This window comes from Phasianus colchicus, chromosome 19 (genome assembly GCF_987193195.1).
Source record: "Phasianus colchicus chromosome 19, bPhaCol1.hap1.1, whole genome shotgun sequence".
In the NCBI taxonomy this organism is placed as follows: domain Eukaryota; kingdom Metazoa; phylum Chordata; class Aves; order Galliformes; family Phasianidae; genus Phasianus; species Phasianus colchicus.
The window spans coordinates 3,846,111-3,873,894 of NC_143454.1; the positions used below are offsets into that span (position 1 = coordinate 3,846,111).

A 27,784-nucleotide genomic window follows, 5' to 3' on the forward strand; every position below is an offset into this window, starting at 1 on the left:
AAATTAATAGATAATTGTGAAAAAATAGTGAATGGAGAAGGCACCCAGTGAGGTCATTCAGGGTGACAGTAAGCGCGCCAAGGGCTGTGTGAAGAACTGCGGGAGGCGCAGGGCGGGAACATCGCGCTGTGCGCGGCGGGAGCCGAGGGCCGCGCGCGGGCCTGGCTGAGGAAGGCGGGGGCTCCGCGCTGTGCCGCCCGCCCCGCCGCCCGCCCCGCCCCGCCGACAGGAAGCGGTCGGAGCCTCCGCCTCGCCCCGCCCCGGCGCGGAGCTGCGGGCAGTCCGGGGCCGCCCCGCGCGGTTATGAGCGCGGTCTGAGATGGCGGCCCCGTGCCGGACGCGGACGCTGCAGGTGGTGGACACGGAGTTCAGCGCCGACGCGGTGGAGTGGTGCCCGGTGGAGGGCTGGCACAGCATCCTGGCCTGCGGCACGTACCACCTCCGCCCGCCCGCCGCGGTGAGGCCGCCTCGCACCTCCCGGGGCTCTTCCCCCTCCTCGGGGCTGCGGGTCCCCGCGGGTTCCTCTGGCGGAGCTGCGCTGACCCGCCGTGAGGAACAGCCCCCCGCGATGCCCAAGGCGGGGGGTGTCCGGAGCGCCGCTAAACGTGGGCTTTTCTTCCTGATCTCTGGTGTAGACTGACTGCGGAGGGAGCCGCGAGGCCTGCGACAGGACGGGACGCCTCTACCTGTACCACTACAACGAGGAGCAGCCCTGCATCCCGCTGACTGAGATCCAGAGGATTGACACCGCTGCGATCCTGGACATCAAATGGTAACGCTGGGCTATGGGGGCTGGAGGGCTCGCCGCGTTCTGCTGCTCTCGGTGCCTTCTGCCGTTGGTAGGGCTGACTGCTTACAGCTAAATTGTCCCTGACTTCTCAGAGGGAAGCATCCACCAGTGAGCAAATTGTGCCCTGCACTGCGTTCTCCTGCGTGCTTATGAGCAGCTGAGCAGTGACTGCAGACATCGTTTGTTTATCATACGATCGTTTTTGTTGGAAGAGATGCTTAAAGGTCACCTGGTCCCAATCCCTGCAGTGCACAGGGACACCCACAGCTCCAGCAGTGCTCACAGCCCCAACAGCCTGACCTTGGCTGTCTGCAGGGACGGGGCATCACCACCTCTGTGCAACCTGTGCAGTGCCTCACTGCCCTGAGCGTAAAAAACTTTTCCCTTCCTTGCTTTGACTTGTCCAGTCAAAATCTCCCCTCTTTTTGTTGGAAACCATTTCCCCTTGTGCCCCTGCTATAGAGTCTGTCCCCTCCCTTCTCACAGCCCTTTAGATACTGACATGCAGCTCTCAGCTCTGCCTTCACTTCTCTGGGCTGCACAGCCTCAGCTCTCAGCCTGTCCTCACAAGAAAATGTTCCATCTCTTTATATCATAATACATCATAGATTCCCCTAATGTATAATATTTTACCCTTGGTGCAGGTTTATGGGATCTAGAAAACACTTAGAAGACCTTAGATCTTAGAAAAAATCATGAGATTTTTTAATCAAGTGCCCTTTCCTTCTGTACCCTAGAATAAAAGCTATTGCTTTTCTCCTTAAACTCAAGACACGTATACATTCAAGACTTTTTTAACTGCTGGATCTTTCAGGTGCCACATTCCAGTTGCAGAACATCCCATGGTTGGCATTGCAAACTCGATGGGTGCTGTGGAGTTCTGCCACCTGACTGGCAGTGAGGTGGGTGGCTGTAACGCCTGCTGATGTCGAAGTTATTCTCACCACGTTTACATTCTAGCTTTATTTGCAATGCTCAGAGACTCTGCAGGGAAGGAGTATGGTTTCCATGGCTTTCTCAGTGTACTTAGCTTTTTTTTTTTTTTTTTTTTTTTTTAACACTTGTTTTGTCTTCTGTTAATGTTCCTCATAAATTCCACAAACTTGTTTATGGCACTGAAAAGACTGTCTGGGCCCTGCGTGCCCGCAGGGTGTGGGAGGTGAAAGATGTGGGGGAGCAGCAAGTTTTGTGAACTTTGAGAATAAGTATGGAGTTATTGGTAAACACAGCAGAAGGTGCAAAGTTGGTAAAAGTAGGGAACAGTTTTGGAGAGGGGTTTCTTTCAATCGGTGAGAAGAGTCTGATGGAGAGAGCCGTTCCTTCAGTGCAAAAAGGGGAAAACCCAACTGGACAATAAGGGAATTCAACTGTCAGATCTCCAGTTCTGCACTTATTGCTTTCTGAGGAAAGGAAAATGTTAAGGGGGGTTCAGTAGGAGGTGGGAAGCAGAGTGGTGGGGATGCTGTGTATGCATAAAGTTTGTCCTTCTGCTAGTACTGAACAATTGTACATTGCTATGGGATTTTTCACCTCTTCTTGACGTGGGTCTCTAGTATGTCTGTCTCTGAAAAACACCTGGCATAGATGTAAGCAGTACACATTGTCCACCTTGTGCCTTCCCCTTCTTAACCCATTTCTTTTCTTTCCAGTAGAAGAACAGCTGCATGTTGGAGCCATGCTTCAGGGTTGATCTAGGTGCGCAGCGCCTGGCCTTGTCCTTAGACTGGTCCACAGGACGTGAGCAGTGGTGAGGATGGGAGATAAAGGCTGCTGCTGAGGTCACTGTGTGTGTGACAGTCTGCAGGCTGAGGCTTTTGATGAACGAAACTGGTTGCTTTGTGAAGTAGCTTCAGATTTCCTTGATCCCAGCCGTCTCCCTTGGCCTTCTCTGAAAGTTACTGTTTCCAGAGAGAGGGTAACAAAGGAACAAGTGCTGTGGTCGCTGTAGCAAGAGCAGAGCCTGATCCAACCACAAACCTGAGGCTGTGCCATGGTGAATGATGGCAGATGAATCAGGGACGTTTCTCTTTGTTTAAAGGAAAGACTGCAATGGGATGCAGCTAGATTCATTGGATTCAACTCAGTTTTTTCCATCTGCTCATAAAACAGCTGAAATTCTAATGTGAAGGTCTGCTTACAAACTGATAGTAAGAAAATTTTAGACAGTTTCATGAGAATCAGTAGAGAGTCGGTTTGGAAGTGGCTCATACATTTGATTTCAGGAATAGCATAATTGAATTGCAGAACATGAATTAGCTGTCCCCAGGAAGAGGTCAGATGTAGGTTTTCTATAAATGTAAAACAGAGTGATACCTTCAGTGTGAGACTGGAAACTGGAAGGGCTCAGAGGCAGTACTGCACTTTGTGTTGCAGAGCAGGTTATCCGTTGCTTTTCCTAATTTAAAGCTATTTCTGTGCATATGTTTTCTGTTGTTTAATGAATAAGCAGAACTTCTAGTTCTACTTTCTTCTTTATGTTTCTTCTTGTTTCTGCCCTTCAAAGTAAATATGATGGTTACCATGATGAAAGGTTGCTTTGAAGCATGCCCCTGTTTTCTGTTCAGAGACAGATAACCCTTCTAGAAGCTGAATGTCTGCCTTTGCATCTCGGCAGAACTATCAGTGCAGGGCTGGGGGGGGACCAGGTATCTCTTGTGTGGAAATCTGGGAGATTTGGTATGGTTTAGTATATGATGTAGAACTGTAAAAAAGCCCTGAGACACCAAAATCAGTACCTACAGTTGCAGCTGACCTCTTGGAAGGTAACTAGTTCATCACAGGGAGTTAATATCAAGCTCATGAGAAGTCAAATTAAGCATTGAGGGGAAAGAAAGACCAAGGCTGTTTTTGTTTCGGTCAAACAAATGTGAGCAGATGGCTCCCTCTGTGAGATCAGGGTGTAGGCATCACTAGTATGGATGGTTTTAAGATAGGAAGCTGAAAATAATTGTATAAATGTGTGCATTCCTCCACTGTAGTGTCAGTTTCTCTTGGTGTTCAACTTGAATCAAATATATATGCTAGCCATTTATAGTGTGGTAGCTAATTTGTACTTGGTGATTACTTAGGACATGAGTTTCAGAAATTTCTGATGTTTTCTCTGTGTTCCAATGTAGTGGATGTCCTTTGAGAGTGATCAGCAGTGATTCAGAGGGAAAGCTGAATCTGTTCTCCGTAGATGAATCTGCACCTTCTGTGCACGTCCTGAACCAGTGGGAGGCTCACAAGTTTGAGGCCTGGATTGCTGCTTTTAATTACTGGAATATTGATGTTGTGTATTCAGGTCTGTAAGTACTGGGGATTTATCTGAGGGTATTGGGGATGGCTCACTTTGTTTAGGAGAGTGTGTTCCTTGAGATTTTACTTTGCAGAGTTGGGTGTGCTGCTTCCCATCACGCTTCTTGTAAGATCTGGGGCTCTCTGCTTGGGGAAAGTGATGGGGGTTAATTAGGAGAAACCATATCTTTTAAATTGTACTTGGGTTGGCTCTTGGCAAAAAGCTTGTGATCCCTTGGGATGTGCAAGAGTTACAGATAGAAGCAAAAAGGTCAGAACTCTTGAAGCTAAATTTTTTCAATGAGCAAATTGGGGCACTGTTACTGCATGTGTCTTGTATGGTGAGGAATAACGTGAGTCTCAGATGAGGTTTGATATGTCTGTTAAATGCTCTGATATCCCAGCTCTGCTTCAGTGTCTCACAGTTTTGAGGGGTGTTCAGGATAGCTGTGTTTTGTCTTTGTGCAGGAGGAGATGACAGCCTGCTGAAAGGCTGGGACATCAGATGCAATCCAGAGACTCCAGTGTTCACCAGCAGGAGGTAAGCAAGCAGTGCCAGCAGCTGGAGCCCACAGCTATTGTGTCCCTTCCCAAGCTGTGTGTTCAGGGATGAGTAATGAGTGGAGTTTTGTTTCTGCCTCGTTTGGGAAACTGAGAGAGAAAATATATCTCTTTTCATCAGGTTGAAACTTTCTTTTCCATGTCCTTCAAAACAAGCAACTGCTCACTTTTTTGAGGAGATTTTATTGTGTGTTAAATGTGGGTGTATTATTGTGGAAGTTTTTTTAGAAGACGTTTAATTCTTCACTCATTTCAAGTAATTTTTTTTCCTATTTTTTCTGGTAGTATAAGTTATCTTGTGGAAAATAATTAAAGCAACATGTACAGTTTTCCAGTGAAATTTCATAAAACGCTCGTGATCATTATTGCTACGGATATATTAATGTTGAGAATAAAGTCTTCTGGGGATTGAGTTGTTTTGCTGAAATTCTTACGGGCTCTGAACAGCAGTTTATTGTCCAAGTATTACTAGAAATTTTTCATGCAAGATAATGTATAATTAGAAGTTTTTTTTCTAAAAAGGCAGTTGGATTGTGTGGCTGGAACAGAGTGTGGGCTGACATTTGAGTTCACCCTCCTCTGCTTTCCTGAAACAACTTGATGCAGAAATATGCACCCCAAAGCCATGAAATTCGAGGAAGAACCCCATTTCAAACAGTGTGTCATAGTTTCTGTTGTTTATTGCTCTTTCGCAGACATTCAATGGGTGTATGCAGCATTCAGTGCAGTCCCCACCGGGAGAACCTTCTGGCTACTGGCAGGTAAATCCCTTCTAGCTACCCTTTCCTAGTGTGCTTATCCTCCTCTGTTATCTTAAGTGTGGTATTGCTTCTCAAGGCGTGGTCTCTAGGAATTCACTGTGAGGAAGGTTATGTGGTATTTCCTCATTTTCTTCTGAACTTGCTGCACTTGAATCAGCTTTGCTGCTTGTCAGCATATTGATTCGTGATACATTTCCAGCTATGATGAGCACGTGCTGCTGTGGGACACCAGGAACATGAAGCACCCGCTGGCAGACACCCATGTTGAAGGTGGAGTCTGGAGGTTGAAATGGCATCCAACCTGTGATTTTGTGCTGTTAGCAGCCTGCATGCAGAGTGGATTCAAGATCCTTGACTGCCGTGGAAGCATGGGTGAGTGTTCAGTGGAACAGAGATGCTCTCACACTGCTCTGCTGCTCACGTTTCCTATCTCCAAGTTAATGGGGAAGCTCCTGCTCTGAGCTTGCTAGAAAGATTCAGATGTTGTTTATAGCCTTAGACATTTATTTCAACTGAAATTAACTCTTCCAGCTTTCCCAGACAGATCCTCAGCATTGGCATAGCAGCTTGTGCCAAGACACTGCCATTAATCATACGTAAATCTCTTGTAACTTCTCTTAATGGGGAGAAGCCTGTTTATCTTGATAAAAAGCATTACCTTTGATCTGGTTTGTATTCATCTTGATGGTTCAGAGAAGTTAGGTGAATATCAAGTGATGTTTTGTTGTCAGCAGGAGTTACTAACCTGCTGGTGTAGTTGGAAGGAACCTCTGGAGACCACCTAGTCCGACCCCCTGTTTGAGCAAGGACACGTGGAGCACGTTGCACAGTGCCACATCTAGGCAGGTTTTGAGTATCTCCAGAGAAGGAGCTTGCACAGCCTCACTGGCAACCTGTTCCTGTGCTCTGTCACCCATGCAGTAGAGATTTTTCCACATATTCAGAGGGAACTTCATGCATTTCAGTTTGTGCCCATTGCCTGTCCTGTCATTGGGACCACCACTGAAAAGAGTCTGTCCCCATACATTGAGTCCCCTCCTTAAGATATTTGTGCACATTCATAAGATCCCATCTCAGTCTTCTCCAGGCTAAACAGGCACAGCTCTCTCAGCTCTTTCTTATAAGAGATACTCCAATCCCTCCTTCATCTCTGTAGCCCTCTGCAGGGCTCTCCAATACTGCCATGTCTCCCTTGTATTGGAGAGCCCAGAACTGAATGCAGTGTGTGAATGGTTATTGCCTCAGAAAGGAAATGCTGTGCAGTCTGGTTTATCTAGAATAGCGTGAACAAGCCCTCCATGTGAATCAGAAGATATTTACATGTTCATAAAGCTGTTTGCGTTTACATTACAAATATATTACGCATAAAATGGTTGTGTTGCTGAGTTTCTCCAGACTTTGTGCAGGTCCACAGCTTGTGAAATGAGGATCTCATTTCTTCTGTGTAGGGAGGGGAGGAACTTGGTAGCATTTAATATCAGAGTGAGATGCTGAAAGTCCATGGGAAAGACACATCTGCAATTTATTAATAACCAGAACCTGGTTATTAATAATCTTAGCAATCTTAGCAGTCGTATTTCTGGCTCATTTGGGATCACTGTATGATCTGTCTTGAGCCTATTTATATATTTTGAATAATGAAGCTCTTAAACCTCATGCACATTAATCCCTTTTCTGTCTGCTCACTGAACTGAGGAAAATCAAAGCTAGTGGGAGGTGGCTGAAGAAGTGTCAGAAGAGCCAGGGTACTTTGTTCCTCCTCAGTGCTTAAATGTTGTAAAGAAGGCGTTAACCAGTACAGTGGGATAGAGCAGGTCTTGTTGTATGGCTTGGTCAATACTGAAATGGTTTGTAAGCAACAAACTGTGTCACAACTTGCTTTCTGCTCATGTCATTATTTGTTTTTTAAAGCGGAAAACATGGAGGAATGTGTCATCCTGTCATCCTATGTCTTGCACAATTCTCTGGCCTATGGGGCTGACTGGTCAAGGCTGTGTCCAAGGGATTCCTTGGCTGCACTACAGGACTCTGCTGCTGTGTGCCAGCCTTCGGAGCAGCCTGTGGCACGGTCAGAGGAAGGAGATGAGAGACTGAATTTGCAGGTCCGAAACCTGAAGATAATTTATGAGTCTCCTACAGCTACTTTTGATGTGATACTGGATGAGGACAGTGAAGGCCCTGCCTTGCAGCTCAAAGCAGAGGAGGGTCCCAAGTTTTCTGGGGATCCTGACCTGGGTAGGAAACCTGATTTAAAGGAGGGGTCAGGTTTGGGTGGGGGTGCTGACCGAGGGGACAGTCCCGAGTCAGCCAGCAGTTCTGACTTGGGAGTTAAGAGATCCAATGGAATTGGCCTAGATGGCAGTTGTGATTCAGTCAAGTCTTCAGACAGCTCAAAAGCGACGAGCATTGTAGCAACTTGTTCTTTCTATGATAATATTCTACATGTCTGGAAGTGGGAAATGAACCTGGCTACCGCTTCAGAGAGGGCCAGTACTAGATCCCCTTCTGAAAGGACAGCTGAAAGTTGGCACTGACAAGTCCCAAGGTAAAGGGGTAGGAAAGCTTCTGTACTGACATTAGCATCTAAGCTAACACCCTCATATATATTTTTTTTTTACAATTCATATTGTTGAGTTTGTGAATCTTTAAAGGCCAATAATGATGGAATAATTTCCTGATGGTTTTAATTTCATCACTGAGGAAAGCCTTTGCTTTGAGAAATGTAGTCAAGCACAGACACGTTTATTTAGTTTTCCCTTAGTGTACTAAATCAGAGTAGGACAGCCTTCCTTTTATAGGCTTCTTGTTTGTGCAGTATATTTGAATCCCCTCAGAGCTGGTTTGCATTTGTATGACTACTCTGTTAAGCCTATTTTCCTCCTTCCAAAACAAACCAGACTTGTCTGTGCTACTACATGTAGACAAACACAGTATGTGATCAGAGGTTTTCATGAATTTCTCAGAAAAAAAGCCCATGAGTAGAGGCTTAAGTGTGTATGTTGCTTGTATGATCTGTAAACTGGTCTGTACTTTGAGAAGACAATCAAAGACAGTCCAGATGCTGACAGTGCAGTGCTTACCATGATCTTCGATAAAGAGAAGTTCTAAGAAAGAAATCCAGACTGGCTGAAAGGACAGAGAATAGTTCAGCAGTAGGAGGCTTCATTCTGACAGGGCCTTTCTTGTAAGGCTTCTGGTGAGCCTGCACACTGATTTTTACTTCAGACTCATCACCTGGATGCAATTTCATTTTATTGCTCTCCACGCTAAGCACAAATTGGTTTAGTAGAAATGTGTAGTGAGCCCTGCTTATATCTTAGTGCCACACTGAACCCATCCAGCCCCTTCCCCACACGCTCTGGGTATCCAGCTCATCTTTTCTGTTCTCCATAGTGAGACTTACATGTAGGTCTGAAGTCCAGATCTTACAGATTTTTTTGTTTGTTTGTTTTAAGGTGAACAGCTTTAAGAACAAAACCTCCAAAAGTACAGGCAATGTTTCCTAACATCTTTTAAGTTCAGAATAAGTAAGTTACAGAAACCAAAATTTGAGCAACATTGCCCTAACTACCTCCAGGAATGGCTGCTTCATTAGCTTTCAGTTTTTCACTGTGAAATATCAGCAAAACACCGTTTCTGGAACACTTTCTCTCTGTTCTTAATTACCTTTCTAGAATGAAAACAAAACAAAACAGCTTAAACTAGGTAAGGAACTTCTAGCTTGCATGGTTTGTTTTTGAGAGTCCTGAAGAATTAGTTGCCTGGAGGAAAAGAAACACCAGCAACAAGCATCTGTAACAGTGCTGCATCTAAAGCGAGGTACAACAGATACAAATTTTACTGCTTTGAAATTCCTTTTTCAAAGTTGAACGTGTATTTAAAAAAAAAAAAAACCACAACCTTCTTGAGTGCTGTTACATTCATACTAGTAATGTGAACAAGAGCTTTTGTTGAAAAAAAAATCACCATATTTTTGGATGTTTCTAAATAAAAATCAATGCAAGTGATTGATCTTTCCTGGTTGTTTTGATTCTATTAGAGGTCCTTTGCATGTTGGTTGGAGTTTACCATCACTGAACAAAAAAGCCTGTGTTGTGTTACAACCCATACTGATCCAAGACAGAGTGATGCACTGTGTCAAACTATGATCAGTAGGGATGTGCATGCTTTGTTGCACTGTTTTCTCCCTTCTCTAGAGGTTTTTATTATGTGACTTATTGTAGGATGAAGTCCTGCGAAACACCACTGCTTCCACCATGAAAGTCATCTGCTTACTCTTCCTGCTTCCCATCATGGCCATTTAGCTCACCTGAAGAGCGCCAGCCTTGTCATGTACCAGCCCAGTTTATGTTTGGCCTCCGAAAGGCTGAGCAGATAAGCCCTGGGGTTTACTTGTCTATCAGAGGCAAACATATTATCTCCAACAGCTTTTTTTGACTGTAGTTATTTCCACTTTAAACGGATGCACACAACTGTAAGTGTTGCTTGTATATAATTCATTTGATGAATACTAAGACATCACTTTTCCAGGAAGATAAAAATTGTGATTTTTTTTTTCCCCAAGATGTATTTCAAATGTAAGCAGCTACCTCGACATTTGAAGCAGCTGCACTGCTAAGGAACAGGCACTGATTGTAACTATTAACTGCATCCTGACTGAATTCAAAACACTAGTTTTAAACCTTGGTAAATACCACAACTGTGACGTTTGATCTAAGCTACTAATCTGTGCTCAGTTTACAGTAAGGCCTTGTTGGAAGCCTTTCCCATGAAAGGCTTCATGTTGGCTAGACAGAACAGCCCATGCCAAATGCATGGGGTTGGAGATTCATGATCCTTGAGGTCCCTTCCTACCTTGGCCATTCTGTGATTGGCTAGGGTGAATTCAAGTATTCTGCTTCTGGCTGAACAGCAGGGCGCTGGCAGCACCAATGAGACATCAGCTCCAAGCAGCTCCTTCCACAGCCAGGAAATCCCAGAGGCAGAGCCTTCCTCCCCTGTTCCTGGAAGTCAGGAGCAGCCTGGAGCCAGAATCCTGCAGCTCCCCGTGTGGGCTCAGCAGCTCTGCTCTGACAGCAGGACACCTGCACAGCCACACAGTGCAACAGTGCAAACAAAACCAACACCTTCCTTGATCTCTGACAGGAAACGGGTTCCCCCGTAGCGATTTAAATCGGACACTGCAGAAAGATACACTGGAAGGACTTGCATTTAATACTCAGCGAAAGAAACCGTCCCGAGCCGCAGGTGCAGTCCAAGTCTCTCGCAACGCAGCCCCGCCTGCCCCCTAGCGCACGTAATTCTTGGGGAAGAGCTGGAAGAGCTTCCCCTCCTGCGTCGGCTCGAAGCCGTACTTCTCCAGCGCGTTTGGGTCGAAGGTTCCCTCCTTCACGTCCTTCTCGATGCGCGGTGCCACCACCTCGGTGAAGAGCTGCTTGGCCGTCATGGGCGGCTCCGAGCCGTGCGGAGCGCGGTACGACACGTAGGGCTTCAGCTTAAAGCCCGCCAGCTCGGGGACGACGAACTGAGGCACCATCTGCTTGATGAGGATGAACTTCTTGTTGGAGGTCAGCACGCCAATCTTCTTGGCTCCCCGGCCCTTGTTGTAGGACCGAGGGCCGCGCTTGCTGGTGAACGGGGACATGCGGTCGGCGCCCCGCACCAGCCCGCGGGCCAGCTCGGTTAGCAGCCCCATGGCGAGCGCCTGCGGGCCCCGAGAGGATGGACGGAGGGACGGACGGGCAGCCGGCAGAGCGGCAGCAGGCCCGGTCCGCCTGGCTCCCACACCGCAACACCGCCCGCTCCTATTGGTAGAAGCGCGTTAACCAATCCGCAGCGCCTATCTTAGGCCGTGCTGGCCGCGGACCACTCGTCGCGAAGCCGTGTGCGCCAATCAGCAACGAGGGGAGAGTGGGCGGGGCTCGGCGCCCCGCTCGGCGCTGGCGGCGGTGGGTGCAGGGATGCGACCTTCGCCCCCGCTGCGCGGCTGACCTTTGACCCCCGTGTGGAAGCGCCGCGGCGGCCGCTGCTATAGCAACGGGTGAGGGGACGGGGGTTCGGCGGTGGTTCGGGTCCGTCCGGGCTGAGCCGGTCTCCCCGCGGCGTCCGGTTGGACCGGCGGGTCCGTGTGGTAACTCCCCTCCACCGGCGGGCCGCGCCTCGGGCGGGAGCGGGTTTGTCAGAGCGGCGTTGGGCTGCGGAGATGGGAGCGGGGGGAGCGGAGCGCTGACGGAGCGCAGCCCTCCTCGGCACGGGCTGCTTCCCGCGGGTCGGCGGCTGCCGTGCGTTGGAAAATCAGTCTGGGTTGCTGTCGTCTCTTAACGGTCGTTTTTCCTCTTTTTTTCCCTTCTGCTGCACCTCCAGCCATGGAAGAAGAAGGCAACGGCACCAGCCTTGAGGTACGAAGTGATCTGATGCTGTTTTTCACATCTTCATTTCTCTTTTAGCATTTCCAGAAAGCTAACATAGGTGCTGTGGTTGGCTTAATACAGCTGCAGCTCAGTGCTGTGCAGCCCTTCAGCTGCCCCCTGTCCAGCTCCCTCAGTTTTGTAGTTCTCACACAGTGCTGTGTGGTTTGGGACGTGTCCTGGGCCAGCTCAGGTCAGCTCTCCTGGCCCTGTCCCCTCCCAGCCCCTCACAGGGCACAGTGAGGAGCTGAAGCATCCTTGGCTCCATACTGCACAGCAACAACTGAAACATCAGTGTTCTATCAGCAGCTTCTTTCTCTTAAAGCCAAAACACAGCATTGTATCACATGCTATGATGAAAATCCACTCTGTCCCAGCTGAAACCAGGACAGTGCCTAATTTGATAACTTTTGGGTAATGTTTTCAGATACACTGCTTTTATTTTCCAGAGCCTTTCTTGATAAGCGTTTAGTCCTTCCAAAAACGTCAAGATTCGTCCCACTTTTTGTGTGTATTTACTTATCTTTACTGCAAACCATTCACGTGGTGCTTCATATTCTCCCATGTCAGCAGAATGACACAGTTTAAGCACCTTTTGCTTCAATGCTATGATTTTAGCCTGAAGATGGAAGGATCGAGGAGTTCTTCAGCTCTTGCATTTATTCTTCTTTAAGACACATGTTGCTTTTCCTAGTAATAACAGACAAGGCCAACAGCAGGAAATACTTTTCTTAGAACTAGAAGATGCATCCAGCATACTGATAAGCAAATGAAAGATGTTCTGTGAAAATTCAGCATTTGTGGTCAAAGTCACAGCGTGTGGTCAGCTGTACTTATGAGCCATGAGGAAGTCTGTATTCTGAGGAACACTCATGTAAGTTCCTGAGCGCTGTGCCAATCACCACCTGGCACCCCTCCCTGTGTGGGGTATGTCTCACTGTTTACCTTTTATTGCAATGGGAAGTTTTTGAGTACATGCCCTGGTTGCTTGTTCTGTGCTTGGTAATCTGGATGGGTGTAAGCGTTATTTCAAAGCTGCATGTTTTTGTTACCAGCCACAGTTTTGATAAGAAAATGGGAGTCAAGTGTTAGAAAACACAGACAGTATTCCTGCTAATACATACTCTCAGCCTATCATTTTGTCTTTTTCCAGTGAAGTGTGGGTCTTCTCAGGGTTGCTCAGTGTGTGTTTTGTTTCTAAGAGTTGGTCAGGGTTTGGATGGAGCACATGAGGCCCTGGAATACAGGTGCTGGGTGTGATGTCCCTTTGTGCTGTAGCCCTGCAGCTCTGCTGTGTTAGTGGCCTCACAACTGGCCCTTGTGCAGTCTGATTGTGAACAGCTGCTGACACATGCAGGTGTCCCTGTGGCTGCCAGCCATTTGCTGCCTTTCCCTGCCTCTCTTCGGATGCTACCAGTGTTTGAACTCCCTGCAGAACTCTGACCCATGTTGAGGTGGGAATGTTCAGGTTAGTCTTGATAACAAACCTTCCAAAAGCTTCACTGTTCCCCTTGGAGTTCTGGATTTTATCTTTCCCTTACAGCCTTCCTGGCTGGGACACGGGCTCTGTGTGTGCACCTGTGTGTTTCATGCTTCTGTTGTGAATTTATTTCCTCGCAGGGAACAATGCTGTGACTGTCAGTGGGCAATTCCTCTTTTCTGTGCTATTTGAGATCACGTGTGCCCTGATAGTGGCAGAATTCCTATTCCTGATGCTGTCAGAGGGAAACAAACAAGTGGCCATGAAAGTCTTGCAATGAGATCTTTCTGTGCTTAGCCAGAAAGCACTGTATTTGTTGCTAGCAACTTTTCAACATTTTTTTTCTTGTGACTTTTCACTGCAATTCCACGAGTAATTATCCAGCACTGATGGTAGTACTGATAGTTGGAGCGATGCTGAGAAGATAGATTAGTAGGTTGTGTTAAAGCAACCTAAGAAAACACACTCACTCCACATATGCTGACTGGCCAGGCTGGACTCTGCTTGCCCTGTGATCCTGGAATGAACTTCTGTGAGAGAGACTGGTTTGGTGACTCTGTGGGCGCTTCCATTTTTCTTGAGGATACAAAGCTAAATTAAGAGGTCATCTGAATTTGGAACTGAGAGCAAAAACTGGTTCCAGAACTTAAGGTTCAAGTAAGGCTTGAGGCTTACAGGGTGACATGTCTGTTCTTGTACTCATTTTGTTTCCTACTTCTTTCTAATACTTGGTTGGCTAATTTTTTTTTCCCTGCACTCCACTAAATTTTGAGCTGGCATTTCTACAACGTGCAGATTTTTGTCCAGAATAGCAGCAGTCAGCACAGGTTCTGGGGCTGTACACCTGAGTTAAAGCTTTTCCCCATGTGCATTACTTTACTATTTATCTTGATTTTCATCTGTAATTTTCTGGTTTATTTTCTTAGTCTCATAACATTTACATTCAGCTCTTGTTCGTTTGCTCTGGATAACGTAAAGTCATAACAGAAGTCAACACCTCCCTGTCTGACCTTGTATTAGGGTTGTTTAGGATTGTGTAGAACTGTCACCAGATAGAACTCCACTCCTGACCCCTTTCTACTGAAAAACCATTGTTTTCAAAGTGAATGGTAACTGAAAGAAAGACATTGCAAACCAAGTGGTGTTGTGTGTGCCAGACCAGGCATAGGTGTCTGTATGGAGGCTTCTTGCCAGCTGTGGGAAACTAATTTCACTTTCCTTTTCGTGCTAGGCCATGCCAGCAAGTGGAATTCTTCAGTTTGTAGAAGACAGAATACAGAGTACTATGGTAATGTATGGCTTTAATCAACTGGATGAAAACTGTGTGCTAAGTAGTGTGTACCTGCTGGTCAGCTCCAGGAACTCTATTAAGTCACAATCAAAGCCTGAGTAAACTGAGAGGAGTTCTTGCTTTTTTGCAGTTGCTGTGCATGAGGCAGGAACTAATTTCTATTATTTAATCTCATGCATATTTAGTTTTCAATTCACAGGTATTTGGGGGGTAAAGTGCTGAATATTTTGCATCTGAGCTTATAAACATGACACTGATATAGTTAAATTTAAACTTTTCATGTGTGTGATGTTTTAGTTAAAACTGAAGTATTTATGAATGCGTGTGTTGTTCAGGCAACTGAGTTAAGTGTTTTTCAGCCCTACAAAAATTAAAAATAGCTTTCAACTATGGAAGTTACAGATTTCTTTTCCTATGAATTCCTCTCACAGCTGACTGGAATTGCCATTGGAGCTGCAGTTGCACTGTTCCTGATAGGAATTGTTGTGTTCGTCATTTACAGAAGAGTGAAACAATCCAGTAAGTACTCAACTTCTGTGTCACTCCTAAAAAGCTTCTTCTCAGTGTGTTATCTTCAGTATTTTTGTAATGTTACGTGGTGGGTTCTGTGCCAATTCATAATAATTGCTTGCTGTTTTGGTAGCAGTTTCCTGGGAAAAGAACTTTAAAAAGATAAAGAACTTGTGTTCTGAGTTGAGTCATTAAATACAGAATTCATGACTGCCATGTGCAGGACGTTTGGAGACTTTTGTTTCTCTGCTGTGTGATAACCTTCGTATCAGTTGGCTTGGAAATAATTTCAAGCCTGCTGTTACAAGATGCAGGCAGATTGTTGGTTTCCTTTAGTGAGATTAAAGTCACTTGATTCCACTGCCTGCTTAGAGAGCCTTTTTATCTCCTCCAGTGATTAGATAGAGCCTTAAGCCAGCTCTTCCTTAGTCTGGCTTGGCTTAACCAGACTTGGATAATGAGGTGCTTTGTGCTGGTTTGATTTCTAAGTGCTGGCCATAACAGCTTGCTCTTTAGTAGGTGGGAAGTCTGGCTATTTTGGAAGTAGCAAAATTGATAACTTCTGCTTAGTCTTCTTTCCCCTTAGCATAAAGGTGTGGAATCATAGAACTAAAGAATGGTTTGGCTTGGAGGGACCTCACAGCCCCCAGCCCCACTCCTGCTCAGGCTGCCCAGGGCCCATCCATGGCCTGGGGCACTTCCAGGGATGGGCAGCCACAGCTCTGGGCAGCAGTGCTGGCGCTTCACTGCCCTCTGGGTCAAGAATTTCCCCCTCACATCTAACCTAAATCTCTACTCTTTTCTTTTAAAATTATTCCCCTCATCCTGTCACTATCTGCTCATGTAAAAAGTCAGTTTCCATCGCTCCCTTCAAGTATCAAAAGGCAACAGTGAGGCCTCCACAGATCCTTGTCCAGGCTGAACACCCTCAGCCTCTCTTTGTAGGATAAATTCTGCAGCTCTCTGGTCGTCATCTGGACCCACTCCAACAGCTGCACTTCTTTTTTATGCTTGGGGCCCCAGGTGTGGCCACATCATTGCAGGTGGGTCCTCATGAAGGCAGAGCAGAGGGAGATTGTCCTCTTCCTACCCTGCTGCCACCCCTCTGCTGATGCAGTCCAGGATGCCGGCCTTCCAGGCTGCCAGCACACACTGCTGCTCATGTCCAGCTTTTCCTTCACCAGGACCTCCAAGTCCTTCTCCACAGGGCTGCTCTTATGGAGTTCTTCTCCCAGTCTTGTGCTCATGTCTGGGATTGCCCCAACCCAGGTGCAGTCCCTCGCTCTTGGCCCTGTTGAACCTCATTAGTTTCATGTGGACCCACTTCTCAAACCTGACCAGATCAATTGGACGGCATTCCTTTCTTCTGTTGTGTCAACTGCTGCACACAATTTGGTGTCCTTTGTAAATTTGCTGAGGTACTGAGGTGGTTTCTGACATGAAGCTCTTTGTTATTTTAGAACAACTTCAGCCACATGGTCGTCAATACAGATTTCGCAAGCGAGACAAAGTGATGTTCTATGGGCGGAAGATCATGAGAAAGGTAAGAATGTTTGGCATGGGGGGAAGGAAGTAAAGATTAAAATCCTGTTGAGGACGTTTGGTAAAACTTGAAATACTTCTGTTGCTTAATTTGACCCAAGGCTTTCGACCTATTTCGGGATGTTTCAGATCTCCTGGAATTATTCCTTTCAAACATATCTGCAGACATTGAGGATGGTTATTCTTTGATTCATCACTTCTCTATTGAATTGATGATAAATGATTTGTCTATAATAATCTTCCTTTTTCTGCACTTAGGATTATATTCAAGGCATTTAGTGCCTGCATTTAGGATTGCCCTTGGATAACAACTTCCAGTACTGCCTTTACATAGGAAGCTGACCTAGTCTTTCCTATGTTAGGAAACAACCAGTCTGTCTGAAGAGCACATACTCAAATTTGTCTTTCTGTAGACTATCTCTAAAAAGTGCTTCAGCATATGAGTACTTGTTTCTTGAGTTGCAAACAGGACTTGTAAAACTGTAATTAGAGGTTGTTCAAGGGGGATTTGTCCAATGATTGAACATTCCCTTAGGCTGCAACAAGGAATGCTGCCTGTGCACTCAATTTTTTTGTCCTGATAATGTTGCAGTCCCTAGAAGATTGCCTTGGATTTTCCATTGGGTCAGAAATCTGTTTCTGTGTGGGCTCTAGTTTGAGTCAGGCTGATTAAATCTTTAAAGAAATTGTAACAGGGTTTGAGAACAGACATTTCCTGTCATGAATTAGGTTAGTCTAAGTAGGCATGCTTGGTATGCTACGTTTTTTCCACTGGTGGTCTGGATTTCAGATAATGGAGGAGACTAATATTCCTGTATTCCCAAAATACAAGCTTCCCTTGAAGCGCATGCTGAATGTGATAGAAAGTCTCACCGTGGTCAAAAGAATGGAATGAATGTTCATATGAGTGCAGAGGTGATGTGTTTGGCTTTCATGAAAGATAATGCAATAGGACCTGGGGGTCAAGGTGACTTCCTTCCTCAACACTGTATACAAAAGTCTGTGTCGTAAACCCATGGTTATTGCTTGCTTATGGTCAGGTACAAATGGTTGGTGAAAGAAAAAGGCTGTTTAATCCTGACTGCAGTATGTGCTCCCTGCCTGCTGTCCTGTGGGGTCAGAATCAAGGTGTGGGTCCAGTGGAGTCCTTAACCCTGAGGAGCTGTGGTGCAGGAGTGGGTCCCAAAGAGTCCCTCTGGGCAGAGCAGGTTTGAGGGCACCCTCACTGTCTCAAGTGGGGTAGCCTGCCTGAGCACAGCTGTGTGCTCACCCCAAGACTTTGTAGAAACGAATTCAAATATTTGGGCTCAGTAATTGGTCACAGTGCTGTTTTTTAAATTGTTCTTGGGTTGTATTTCATAAATTCTTAATTTAATAATTTTCATATTCTCTAACACAGTTATTTACATACAGCATAAAAGCTCCCTAGAATTTCACATGGTAAAATCCTTTTTTTTGGGGGGAGGGTAAATGAGGGGGGTAGAGGCGAGGTTGAACTTTGCCTTTCTCTCTTCTAAAGAAGACATAGGATATTGGTATTGAAAACATCAGTTTTACAGCAAAACACTAAGTGTGTTTCTGGTAAAAAGGGTGAGAGGAATGTCTCCAAACTATTTGAGTAAAGATTATTTTCTTTCTTTTGGTGGGAGAAATAGCAATGCTTGATCTTGCAGCTGTTGCAGTTCTCCAGAAGGTGGCACTTAGTTACAGTGAAAAGCATGTTAAAAGGCTTGCTGCATAGGAGTACTGCATAGCCTGCCATAGGAATGCTGGAGCTTTAAATTTCTCTGCCTCATGTTGAGTGTTTCTGAGTGGGAGATGTATAGCTAGGGTGTTGGTTTTTCCCTCACTACCATCCATTATGATTGTAGCAGTTGTTTATCAAGATTAAAACATATGCCACTTTCTGTCTAGAAGGAAAGTGATCCTGGAGTAGGTGTTGTTCCATTCCTTCAAAGGCTGATAGGAATGCTTCACTCTGCCAGTGTTCTGATGACCTGGTAGAGAGGTCAAATCCCTTGCAGGGTTGAAGCAATGGTTTTTATTGTTTGGTTTTAGTGAATGTTTCTGCTTTTACTATTTCGTCCTAGGTTTCAACTCTTCCCAACACTCTGGTTGGGAACACTGTGCCTCGCCAAAGGATGAGGAAACGGGCCAAAGTTTTAAGTTTGGCTAAAAGGTACTTGGGCTTTGGGGAAGGGGAGAATTCACACTAAGCACTGTCTCTAGTTTTGCTGAAGAAAGGCACAAAAAGAGCAGTTGGGGGCTGGAATACTACTGTTTATCTGCTTGATAATGTGTAACAGTGCAGTGTGTCTTGCAGTCAACCTATGGTGTCAATATACAGACAGATAGGATGCCATCCTGAACTTTCATTGTTTTCCCTTGTAGGTTTCTGCGTATTAAGAAAGAATGTCCAACTCTGCAGCCAAAAGAGCCACCTCCCTCTCTGCTAGAGGCAGACCTGACAGAATTTGATGTAAAGAATTCTCATTTGCCATCAGAAGTCCTTTACATGCTTAAAAATGTTAGGTAATGTTAAATGGGAATGTAGGTTTAGGTTTTGCTTTTAATGGCTATTCAACTTATATAAATGTTTTCTACCACATGTCAAGCCTTGAATTTTATCACAGTATGGTCAGAGTGAATAAGCACAAATAGATGAGGTGGAAGGGAGGGAAGGAGACAATGAGGCAGTTTAGTGCCTAAATTTGGAGGTATAGTGATAAAGCTTTACTAACTTGAACCGATTTCTGTTAGTACATTCTTAAAATTTCCTTTAGACAATTTCTGACTATTTTTTGGTAAGGAAATATTCACAATAGGTAAATAATAATTAGCTATGATATTGATAGCTTTCTGAATTTTTTACTTCTCTAGCTGAAAAATGTTAGAAAGAGAACCAAAGTCAGCATAATTCCCAAGGCCCTTTGAAGGGATGAGAGGAAAGGATGGTCTTTGTGTCAGTTCAGGGAGTGTTCCCCCTCTGATAAATGAGAACGGAGAGCCTCCTCAGACATGGAGAAAGCTGAGGTACCTGATGAGTGTTTTGCCTCAGTCTTCACTGGTGGACTCCATGTCTGCCAGGACCCTGAACCTTTGGGTATGAGTGAGAGGAGCAGATTCTTTCCCATTGTAACAGTGGAACAAATCCCACACAAGTACTGCATCCAGGCCTGGGGCCCCTAGTGCAAGAAAGATGCAGAGCTTTTGCAGCGGGTCCAAAGGAGGCTCACTAAGATGATCAGAGGGCTGGAGCACCTCTCCTGTGAGGAAGGGGTGAGGGAACTGGGCTTGTTTAGCTTGGAGAAGGCTGCAGGGAGACCTCATTGTGGTCTTCCTGTACTTGAAGGGAGTGTATATAAACAGGAGGGGGAATGGCTGTTTATGAGGGTGGATAGTGGTAGGACGAGGGGGAATGGTCTTAAACTGAGACAGGGGAGGTTTAGGCTGGATACTAGGAGGAAGTTTTTCAGCCAGATGCTGGTGAGGCACTGAACAGGTTGCCCAAGGAGGCTGTGGATGCCCCATCCCTGCAGGCATTCAAGGCCAGGCTGGATGTGGCTCTGGGCAGCCTGGGCTGCTGGTTGGTGACCTGCACACAGCAGGGGGTTGGAACTGGATGAGCACTGTGGTCCTTTTCAACCCAGGCCATTCTGTGATTCAATTCAATCCAGTATTGAAATCACTGACAAGGCAGAAAGTATGAGGTTTTCAGATGTTAGACTTTTGTATATGTTAATTATTTTCCTCTTCTGATCTAATTAGTTATAACCTTCAGGACTAAATTGGACACTTTAGTAGTCTAATAAAATTACTATTTATGTCACCTAAAGTTTCTCCTGTGGAATTCTGATATTCTATGACTAATCGATGTTGCAGGATGATTTGATTGATTGATTCTGTTAATTGTGAGCTGATGGAACTACGTGGAGGACACTTGTGGTGTTGTGTACAGAATGCTGAGGCTTAAGAAGGGTGTTTCTGTCTGCCTGGTACTCACTAACTAGTCCAGTGTTGCAGGAGTCTGGTTGCCTGTTGCCTGCAGGAGATGGTATAGTCACATTTACATGGATACAGTGATGGGATTTTCTTCTCATTTATTCTGCAGTTTTTCTCATATGTTCTGGTTGCATTACTGGGGTAGCTGGGCTAAAAGAGAAAGCTCCAAAGGGTAACTTTGCTCATCCAGTATGTGAATCTGTTGTAGGTTTTTATGTTTCTTAGCCTTCATAAGCCACGCTGGTATTTTCTTGAGGAGGACTAGATATACTTCCTTCTGAGCCTGCTGGCATTACTCCATGTGCTGCTCAAGAAGGAGCTGTGACATTTACAGGTTTCAGCATTTCACTGTGTTGTTGCACTTTTGCCCTGGGGACTTTTGTTCCTGTCACCCTGCTGTTGCATTGCCATGCTACAGCTTCCTCTGGGGCCTTCCATGAGGGCTGTGCTGATTAAGGATGGGATTTCCCTTTGCAAAAAAGGGAGAAAAAAAGCTAATATTTACTTCTCTTTCCTGCAGGGTTCTTGGTCACTTTGAGAAGCCCCTTTTTCTGGAATTGTGCAAGCACATGTTTTTTGTGCAGTTGCATGAAGGAGAATACATCTTCCGTCCTGGGCAGCTGGATAACAGCATCTATGTTGTGCAAGATGGAAAGCTGGAAGTTTGCGTTCAAGAAAGTGTAAGAATGAACCAAGCCATTGTTCTTGAGTTACATCTGTTAGCATAGCATATGTTGGCATGAATCATTAAGCATTGGCTAAAGTGAATTTTGAATCAGAGTGATTTAGTGAAGAGCCATGATATGTATAAATGTCAGCGTTTTGAGCTGTGGTCCTACACATCTCACATAGAGCAAGTTTAGCTCACTCTTGTAAGTTATCCTCACGTGCTCCTAGTTGCATAGTAACTGCAGGAGACTGGAGTGCAAGGCTGAATTGTCATATTGTTGGAAAAGTTCTCATTTATGTAGAATAGGCATACAAAACAGGATGGTGGCAGTAGAAGAGACCACATGTATTTCATTCCAGAATGTTCTTGCCTCTTACTTAGGGGGGGTTGCCTGGAACGTGGCAGATCCTGATTCACTTTTGGGTAGACAGGGAGAAGAAATGATAGATTGTGTTTTGGGCAAGTCTTAGAATGTTAGGTGCAAACCCTTGCAATCCCTTGCAAAGTTTTGTGAACTTGAATTTGTGTGTGTATATTTAATTTTTTTCTTGACTTTTTCAGGTTTAACTTTAGTTTTTATAGCTGAAAATACATTTGCTGTTGTTTGCAATTTATCTCAAATTTTGTGACTTCTGCATATACTTTTGTTTTGCTCCTTTTTCTGTTATACTTCCTGTTGATACGTGAAGAAACGAAAAGCATTGAAAAATGCTTTCACCCTTTTCTTCCTCCTACAGGAAAGATGTGACAGCATGTAATTCCTCAATCAATGGAGCTAATTCTTAGCGTGAAGAAAGTTTTGTTTTCATTTTTAATTGTTATGTAGCACAAATAACAGGTTACATCTACCCCAAGGCAAAACTGGCTTTAAATTTCCTTTATCACTTCTATCTGTTATAATGGTGGTTTAAAACTAGGGTGGTGTGATGTAGCACAGAGCAGACAGAAGGCTCGTGTTCAGATTATAAGGGGGGGACCATGCATGTTAGAGCTGCCACATATACACACCTGTGAGCCTATAGTAATCTATTCTATCTTTACAGGATGGCACAGAAGTGATTGTTAAGGAGGTGCTGGCAGGAGACAGTGTCCACAGTCTTCTCAGCATTCTAGATGTCATCACGGTAAGTCCTTCCACGTGCCAGTTTTCTGCACTGCTGCTTTATGTTGCTGAGCCTACTGTGGGGAGGGAAAGTCCACTTTGAAAGGGTCAGAATGACAAATGTTTTTTCACCAGTCCTTTTTCTCCTTTCAGTGTATCACTGGCTGGATCTCAGCAGCTTTTCATGTAACCAGTTATTTGTTTGTGGCTGGAAAAAATGAGATAGAATTTGATTTGTTCAAGGTTGCAAAGGAGTCAGGAGAAGGACCAGGTTAGGGCCCAGAATTCCTAGCTTTTAGGCAGTTTGATTTATCACTGACTGAATTTATCTGCTCTAATGAAAACAAATCTGACAGTTGATATTATTGTAATTAGGCTGTGAAACGGGTTGATGGATTTAATTTTTTCCTAATATGTTAATGTTGCTGGTCACCACCTGAAGGTTGTGCTCTTTGGCATGCAGCAAGATGAGTTAAGTGCTGGCTGCTCCTATATATTGCACAAATTATTGGTGTGGGTTTTGTTTCAGATGCATTTACAGCTATGAGTTTTCTGAATTGTCACTGTATCTTATTTAGGAATGCCTGAACTGAAAGTGGTGGATTCATCATGATCAATAACACAGAAGCACTTGAGTGTTTATTTGGAAGGTGTTGATAGCTGAGATGAAAAGAATCTAATAAACAAATTCTTCATATTGTTAGTGACAGGATGAGGGGAAGTGATTTTAAATTGGAAGAGGGTAGACCTAGATAGACATCAGAAAGAAATTCTTTACTGTGAGAGTGGTGAGACTCTGGAATTGGTTGCCCAGTGGGGCTGTGGATGCCCCTCCATGGAAGCACTCAAGGCCAGGCTGGATGGGGCTGTGAGCAACCTGATCTAATGGGAGGTGTCCCTGCATATAGCAGGGGGTTGGAAATGGATGATCTTAAACTTCCTTTCCAACCCAAACCATTCTATGATTTGACCTTTTATCATGTTTCTTTTTTATTTGTCTGCTTCCTGTCATTAAACAGTACCACTGTGGTATGTATTGGTTGTAATAATTCTGTAAAGTGTTTATTGCCACTTGAAGATGGAAGTAGATATAACATGTACACACAAACATATACCAATATATCAGTAAAAATTTCTATAGAACCTATTGACATTGGTGCACAATTTTTAGGCTTAGTCGCACTTTGTTTTGTAGAAAGCAATGGCATGGGAGTAATTTGAACTGTACAAGTCTGGTTCTTGCTATCAAACCTATGTTAAGTGCAGATCCAGAGGTGTCTTTGCCCTTGTTAGTTCAGCAGTAAATTTCCTTAAGGGCAGTATTCTAAGGAGGAGGACCATCACATAGAACACAAATATTAGTCATGTTCTTTTGCTGTGTTTTTCTTACACAAGGATTTAATCTGATTTCTTCCATTTACTTTTCTGTTTTTTAGTTTCAGTTTAAATCAGGGTGGTTGCCATTCATTTGTCTGTTTTTATTCTTATTCTGTCATTTTTACTGCATTCTCAATAGTTACACTGCTGATGAATCAGGGTATAAAACTTATTGGAAGTATGTTAAAAGGAACTGTCTTTGTGCAGAATATAAACCCAAGAACCTTGCAGACTTTTGTTATAAAGGAACTTGTTCTCATTGATTTCTGCAGCTCCCTCTTTTCTTGTTTGTTTCCCTGCTTTGTGTATTGGTGGTTTTATTTTTGTTTTTCATCCTCCTTATTGACTCTGGATATACAAACAGCAAGAAAATGGGCATGGAGAGAGAAAGTAGCACTGGTCAAAAGAGAGGAGTCTTGTCTGTGGCATTCTGAGGTGTTCAGTGAGTCTCAGAACTTCCTGCCCTGAAGTTTCACTGTGCCACCAAACACATGGACTTTGTGTTGTCTGAGCTGAATTGGTGATTTCTGTAACTGTTTCTGTAACTTGTAAAGCCAGCCTTGTCCCCTCACTTAGCTGGAAGATGTGCAAGAAAGTTAGAAGCGGTGATGTGCTGTAGACCAAGAGGCAGAGCACATAAGAAGTAATTTTCCCATTAACCAAGTTTTAAATTGCAGCATCCCCTTAATCTACTAAGTACAAAAATACCAGCTCAGACTCAAGATTTGTTCTGTATGTCACTTATTCTGAGAACAGAGAAATGTTGATTTCTCAAAACTCAAAGGAGGAACTGGAGAACTGAGTCTGGGTAGATGCTAGTCCTGTTTGTGAGGTTTTAGAACAATTCTGTCATAGTTGAATCTGACTCTGCATGGATATGGCCTTAAATACTGAAGCCTGCGAACTCGGAGTGTTTTTAGAAGCTGTGGCTGAGCCCTCACCCTGCCCCTTTGCTTGTCCCTGCGTTCTGTTACCTGATGGATGAACTATGAGTTTTCTTTCAGAGCTGAATGGGCCAAATAGTGGCTGTGTTTGGCCACTGGGGTCTTGGTTTACTCTTCTTCTATCTTCTGTGTAGAGATGGCATTTGGAAAAGTGTGAGCTGGTGGTGTAGTTGGAATGAGAGAGAGGTAGATTTGATCAATTGCCAGTGAGTGAGCAGGGGGAAAAATGAAAGTCTGAGGACTAACAGAAAATGCAGAAAATTGCTCGGATGAATGTGAGCCTGCAGGGCTCAAGTCCCTTAATGGACAGAAGGTAAGATAAATGAGGTTATAAAGAAACGATTGTAGCAAGAACTTTGGAACAGCAGTGCCAGTGCAGTCTGGTGAAAGGTGAAATGTAAGCAATGGGAGTAGGAAGAATGTGCCGTATTTTTTGGGTACAAAAATGAGCTGTCATTTCTAGGGGGAGATCTTATGGCACTGTGTGACTTACTTTGACCCTTGGATGTCATCTAGATTTAGCTGCTGCTTTAGCTTGGCTTTTGTCACCTGCAGTGTTGAATTACTCTACAGCTCTTAGAACAGGCAGATGTAAACAGTTATCTGCTTCGAGAACAAAAAGTTCCCTGTTTAAAAGACAGCCCAAACAGCCCAAACCCAATTCACTGTGGAGTATGCCTTACAGTCACACATGGAAGCTGCAAGGAATGTGAAGCTGTGTAATTTAAACGCAGTATTCTCCGTGTGGCTGATTATGCTGTGTTGGAGAGAACTGACAATTACAGGTACATTTCCTCTTTCCACTCCTCTGACAGCTTTTAGCACATCCCAGCCCTATTAGACATGGTGCTTGGCTCTCTCAAAAGCAGGCTGCTCTCACACAGGGTTCTGGAAAAGGAACAATTATATGCTGAAAATCAGTTGGGGTGGGCTGTTCTTTGGAGGAAAGGGCTGCTGCATCATTATCTGTTATTATCCTTAAACTGCTTTTCTCAAGACTGTCAGCACTGCTCTGTTCTCCAGCAAGCACTGCTCAGGGAGGGGAAAAAAAAAAAGCCTTCTCTGGGTGGAGTGTGGACCTTATTGATGTGCAAGGTGCTTATTTTGCCCTTTTAGTAACAGTTCTGGGACACTATTAAACTTCACAAACAAGGGGGAATGGTTTTAAACTGAGACAGGGGAGGTTTAGGCTGGATATTAGGAGGAAGTTTTTCACCCAGAAGGTGGTGAGGCACTGGAACAGGTTGCCCAAGGAGGCTGTGGATGCCCCATCCCTGCAGGCATTCAAGGCCAGGCTGGATGTGGCTCTGGGCAGCCTGGGCTGCTGGTTGGTGACCTGCACACAGCAGGGGGTTGAATCTAGATGAGCATTGTGGTCCTTTTCAACCCAGGCCATTCTAGGATTCGTGCTCACCCTTTGTCCAACAACTGAAGATTGAAAAGATGCCTTTAGTTTTCCACTGTGTGTTTGGCAGAGCGTGGTAGAAAATCCAGTTGGTGGAGAATCTGTATTTAAAATCAAAATTTGTATGTAGAATATAAGGATGTTGTATGTATATTTCTTTTACTTTTTAGTATAAGAGGAATTCCAAAGGATGGCATTGTTGAAAAGCTGGGCTGTGTGGAAGAGGGATGTTATGTTTATTTTGGATATAGAGACAGCACAGAAATGTCATTTGCTAATTTCTTTATTTTAATCAGAAGAAACTGAGACGAACTGGGAAAAACCTTGTAGCTCTAAACTGTAGATCATAGAGATATTTAAAACTGCAAATCCCTCCAGAACTCAAAAATCAAATCTATTAATACCATCCCCAGATTTTACAAAAAGGTCAGCTGAAGTTGGCGTAATTAAGAAATTGGTTCCAATTAATTTAATTTAATTTTAGAATCTGCTTCATCGTGGCTTCCAGACCAGCAAGGCAGAGCTGTAGTGTTATTTTCTGCAGCAGCTGCTTTGCTGTTCCCATATTCTTAAGGCAAAAATTCTTTTGCAGTAACTGTATTTGGCTGTTCAGTGCCTACAGGGCTGCTTCTACCTTACAAATATTAGATAAATCAGTGCTTCTTTGATTGGAAAATGAATGAATGGGTGCCAGATACTCTTCTCAGTGTTTATTGATAGGGTGCAAGGAATGTTGTGTGGGAAGTTCCATGCAAGTATTTGCCAGTAGGTTTTGGTGAACGTCTGCTCTGATTAAAGAGAGAGAAATCCTAAACCACAGGTTTGTCTTCCAGAACAAAAACCTCTGCATTCTAGACAGAGTGCTTAGAGTTCTATCTTTTGTTGGTTTGTTCATCCATCTTTTCTTCTCTTAAGGCAGAACGGCCTAGACCCAATTCATCTGAAATGCACAGAAGCTGTTTGGCTTTGTCATTTGGAATATTTCATACATATGTATTTATTTATTTAGAACACAAGAAGTCTGCCTGTTTTGTGTTGTTTATTGGCCATATTCCATTCTGTATGTAACAAAGCTTGAAGCCTGGCTTTGCCTTCAATAAAACTGTAACAGACTTGAGAGACAGACAAGCCAGATCTTCTTAACCTGATACACCTCCTTGTAGCTCTTATTTCCTCTCCCTCAGTGTAGTGCTGGTGAAATTGCCTGTGTGAATTCACCTGACCATGGTGCCCTCATTACAGCAACTGGAGGGCACAGGGCAGGAGGTCAGGGCTGTTTGTGCTCAGTTGGTGTCTCCCAGGGATGTGCAATATCAAAGGAGAAATTTGGGAAGCAATTAGGAAGAAATGAGACAGGGAATCAGTGGAATTAACTTATGGCTCTGCAACTTTCCATTAGGGTCACCCTTCTCCATACAAAACAGTCTCAGCCCGGGCAGCCACTCCATCCAATATACTGCGACTGCCAGCAAGTGCCTTTCAAGATATCTTCCAGAAATATCCTGAAACCCTTGTTAGAGTGGTACAGGTAAGTTTCACTGCTAAGCAGATTTTAAACCGAACCCAACGAAATTGAAACAGAACTCCTCACTGTAATTTTGTTATGGGGAAGATATTTTAAGGTTCAGCAAAAGCTCATCGTTTTGCAGATATGGAACTGTTCAGT

The 27,784-nt window shown here is 44.5% G+C and overlaps 3 protein-coding genes across 6 annotated transcripts in view; 2 read left to right on the plus strand and 1 right to left on the minus strand.

Annotated features, from left to right (window-relative positions):
- Positions 1–236: 236 nt before the first annotated feature.
- DPH7 (diphthamide biosynthesis 7) lies at positions 237–9,395 on the plus strand. The gene is made up of 9 exons (XM_031601536.2): positions 237–457; positions 636–772; positions 1,605–1,692; positions 2,443–2,537; positions 3,907–4,073; positions 4,535–4,607; positions 5,323–5,388; positions 5,588–5,760; positions 7,300–9,395. The coding sequence occupies exons 1-9, from the start codon at positions 320–322 to the stop codon at positions 7,920–7,922; spliced, it is 1,560 nt and encodes a 519-aa protein (XP_031457396.2). The 5' UTR covers positions 237–319; the 3' UTR covers positions 7,923–9,395.
- A 1,184-nt stretch (positions 9,396–10,579) lies between these two features.
- Positions 10,580–11,187, minus strand: MRPL41 (mitochondrial ribosomal protein L41). The gene has a single exon (XM_031601537.2). The coding sequence runs from the start codon at positions 11,081–11,083 to the stop codon at positions 10,676–10,678; it is 408 nt and encodes a 135-aa protein (XP_031457397.1). The 5' UTR covers positions 11,084–11,187; the 3' UTR covers positions 10,580–10,675.
- A 104-nt stretch (positions 11,188–11,291) lies between these two features.
- The window catches only part of PNPLA7 (patatin like domain 7, lysophospholipase), a 116,685-nt gene continuing 100,192 nt past the window's right edge, over positions 11,292–27,784 (plus strand). The window contains exons 1-10 of one of the 4 annotated variants that reach the window (XM_031601535.2): positions 11,292–11,428; positions 11,752–11,786; positions 14,507–14,563; positions 14,998–15,085; positions 16,537–16,619; positions 18,709–18,797; positions 19,010–19,150; positions 21,141–21,300; positions 22,334–22,414; positions 27,518–27,646. In XM_031601535.2, coding sequence (XP_031457395.2) covers positions 11,754–11,786; positions 14,507–14,563; positions 14,998–15,085; positions 16,537–16,619; positions 18,709–18,797; positions 19,010–19,150; positions 21,141–21,300; positions 22,334–22,414; positions 27,518–27,646 — 861 coding nt within the window. In that variant the 5' untranslated portion in view covers positions 11,292–11,428; positions 11,752–11,753. Of the gene's footprint in view, positions 11,510–11,751; positions 11,787–13,122; positions 13,264–14,506; positions 14,564–14,997; positions 15,086–16,536; positions 16,620–18,708; positions 18,798–19,009; positions 19,151–21,140; positions 21,301–22,333; positions 22,415–27,517; positions 27,647–27,784 lie in introns of those variants that run through there. The other 3 variants (XM_031601531.2, XM_031601532.2, XM_031601534.2) reach the window with 3 other exon arrangements.

Coding starts and splice junctions, on each gene's coding strand:
- DPH7 (XM_031601536.2), top strand. CDS start 320: ATGGCGGCCCCGTGCCGGACGCGGACGCTGCAGGTGGTGGACACGGAG. Junction 773..1,604: donor GCGATCCTGGACATCAAATG/GTAACGCTGGGC, acceptor TGGATCTTTCAG/GTGCCACATTCCAGTTGCAG. Junction 4,608..5,322: donor CCAGTGTTCACCAGCAGGAG/GTAAGCAAGCAG, acceptor GCTCTTTCGCAG/ACATTCAATGGGTGTATGCA.
- MRPL41 (XM_031601537.2), bottom strand. CDS start 11,083: ATGGGGCTGCTAACCGAGCTGGCCCGCGGGCTGGTGCGGGGCGCCGAC.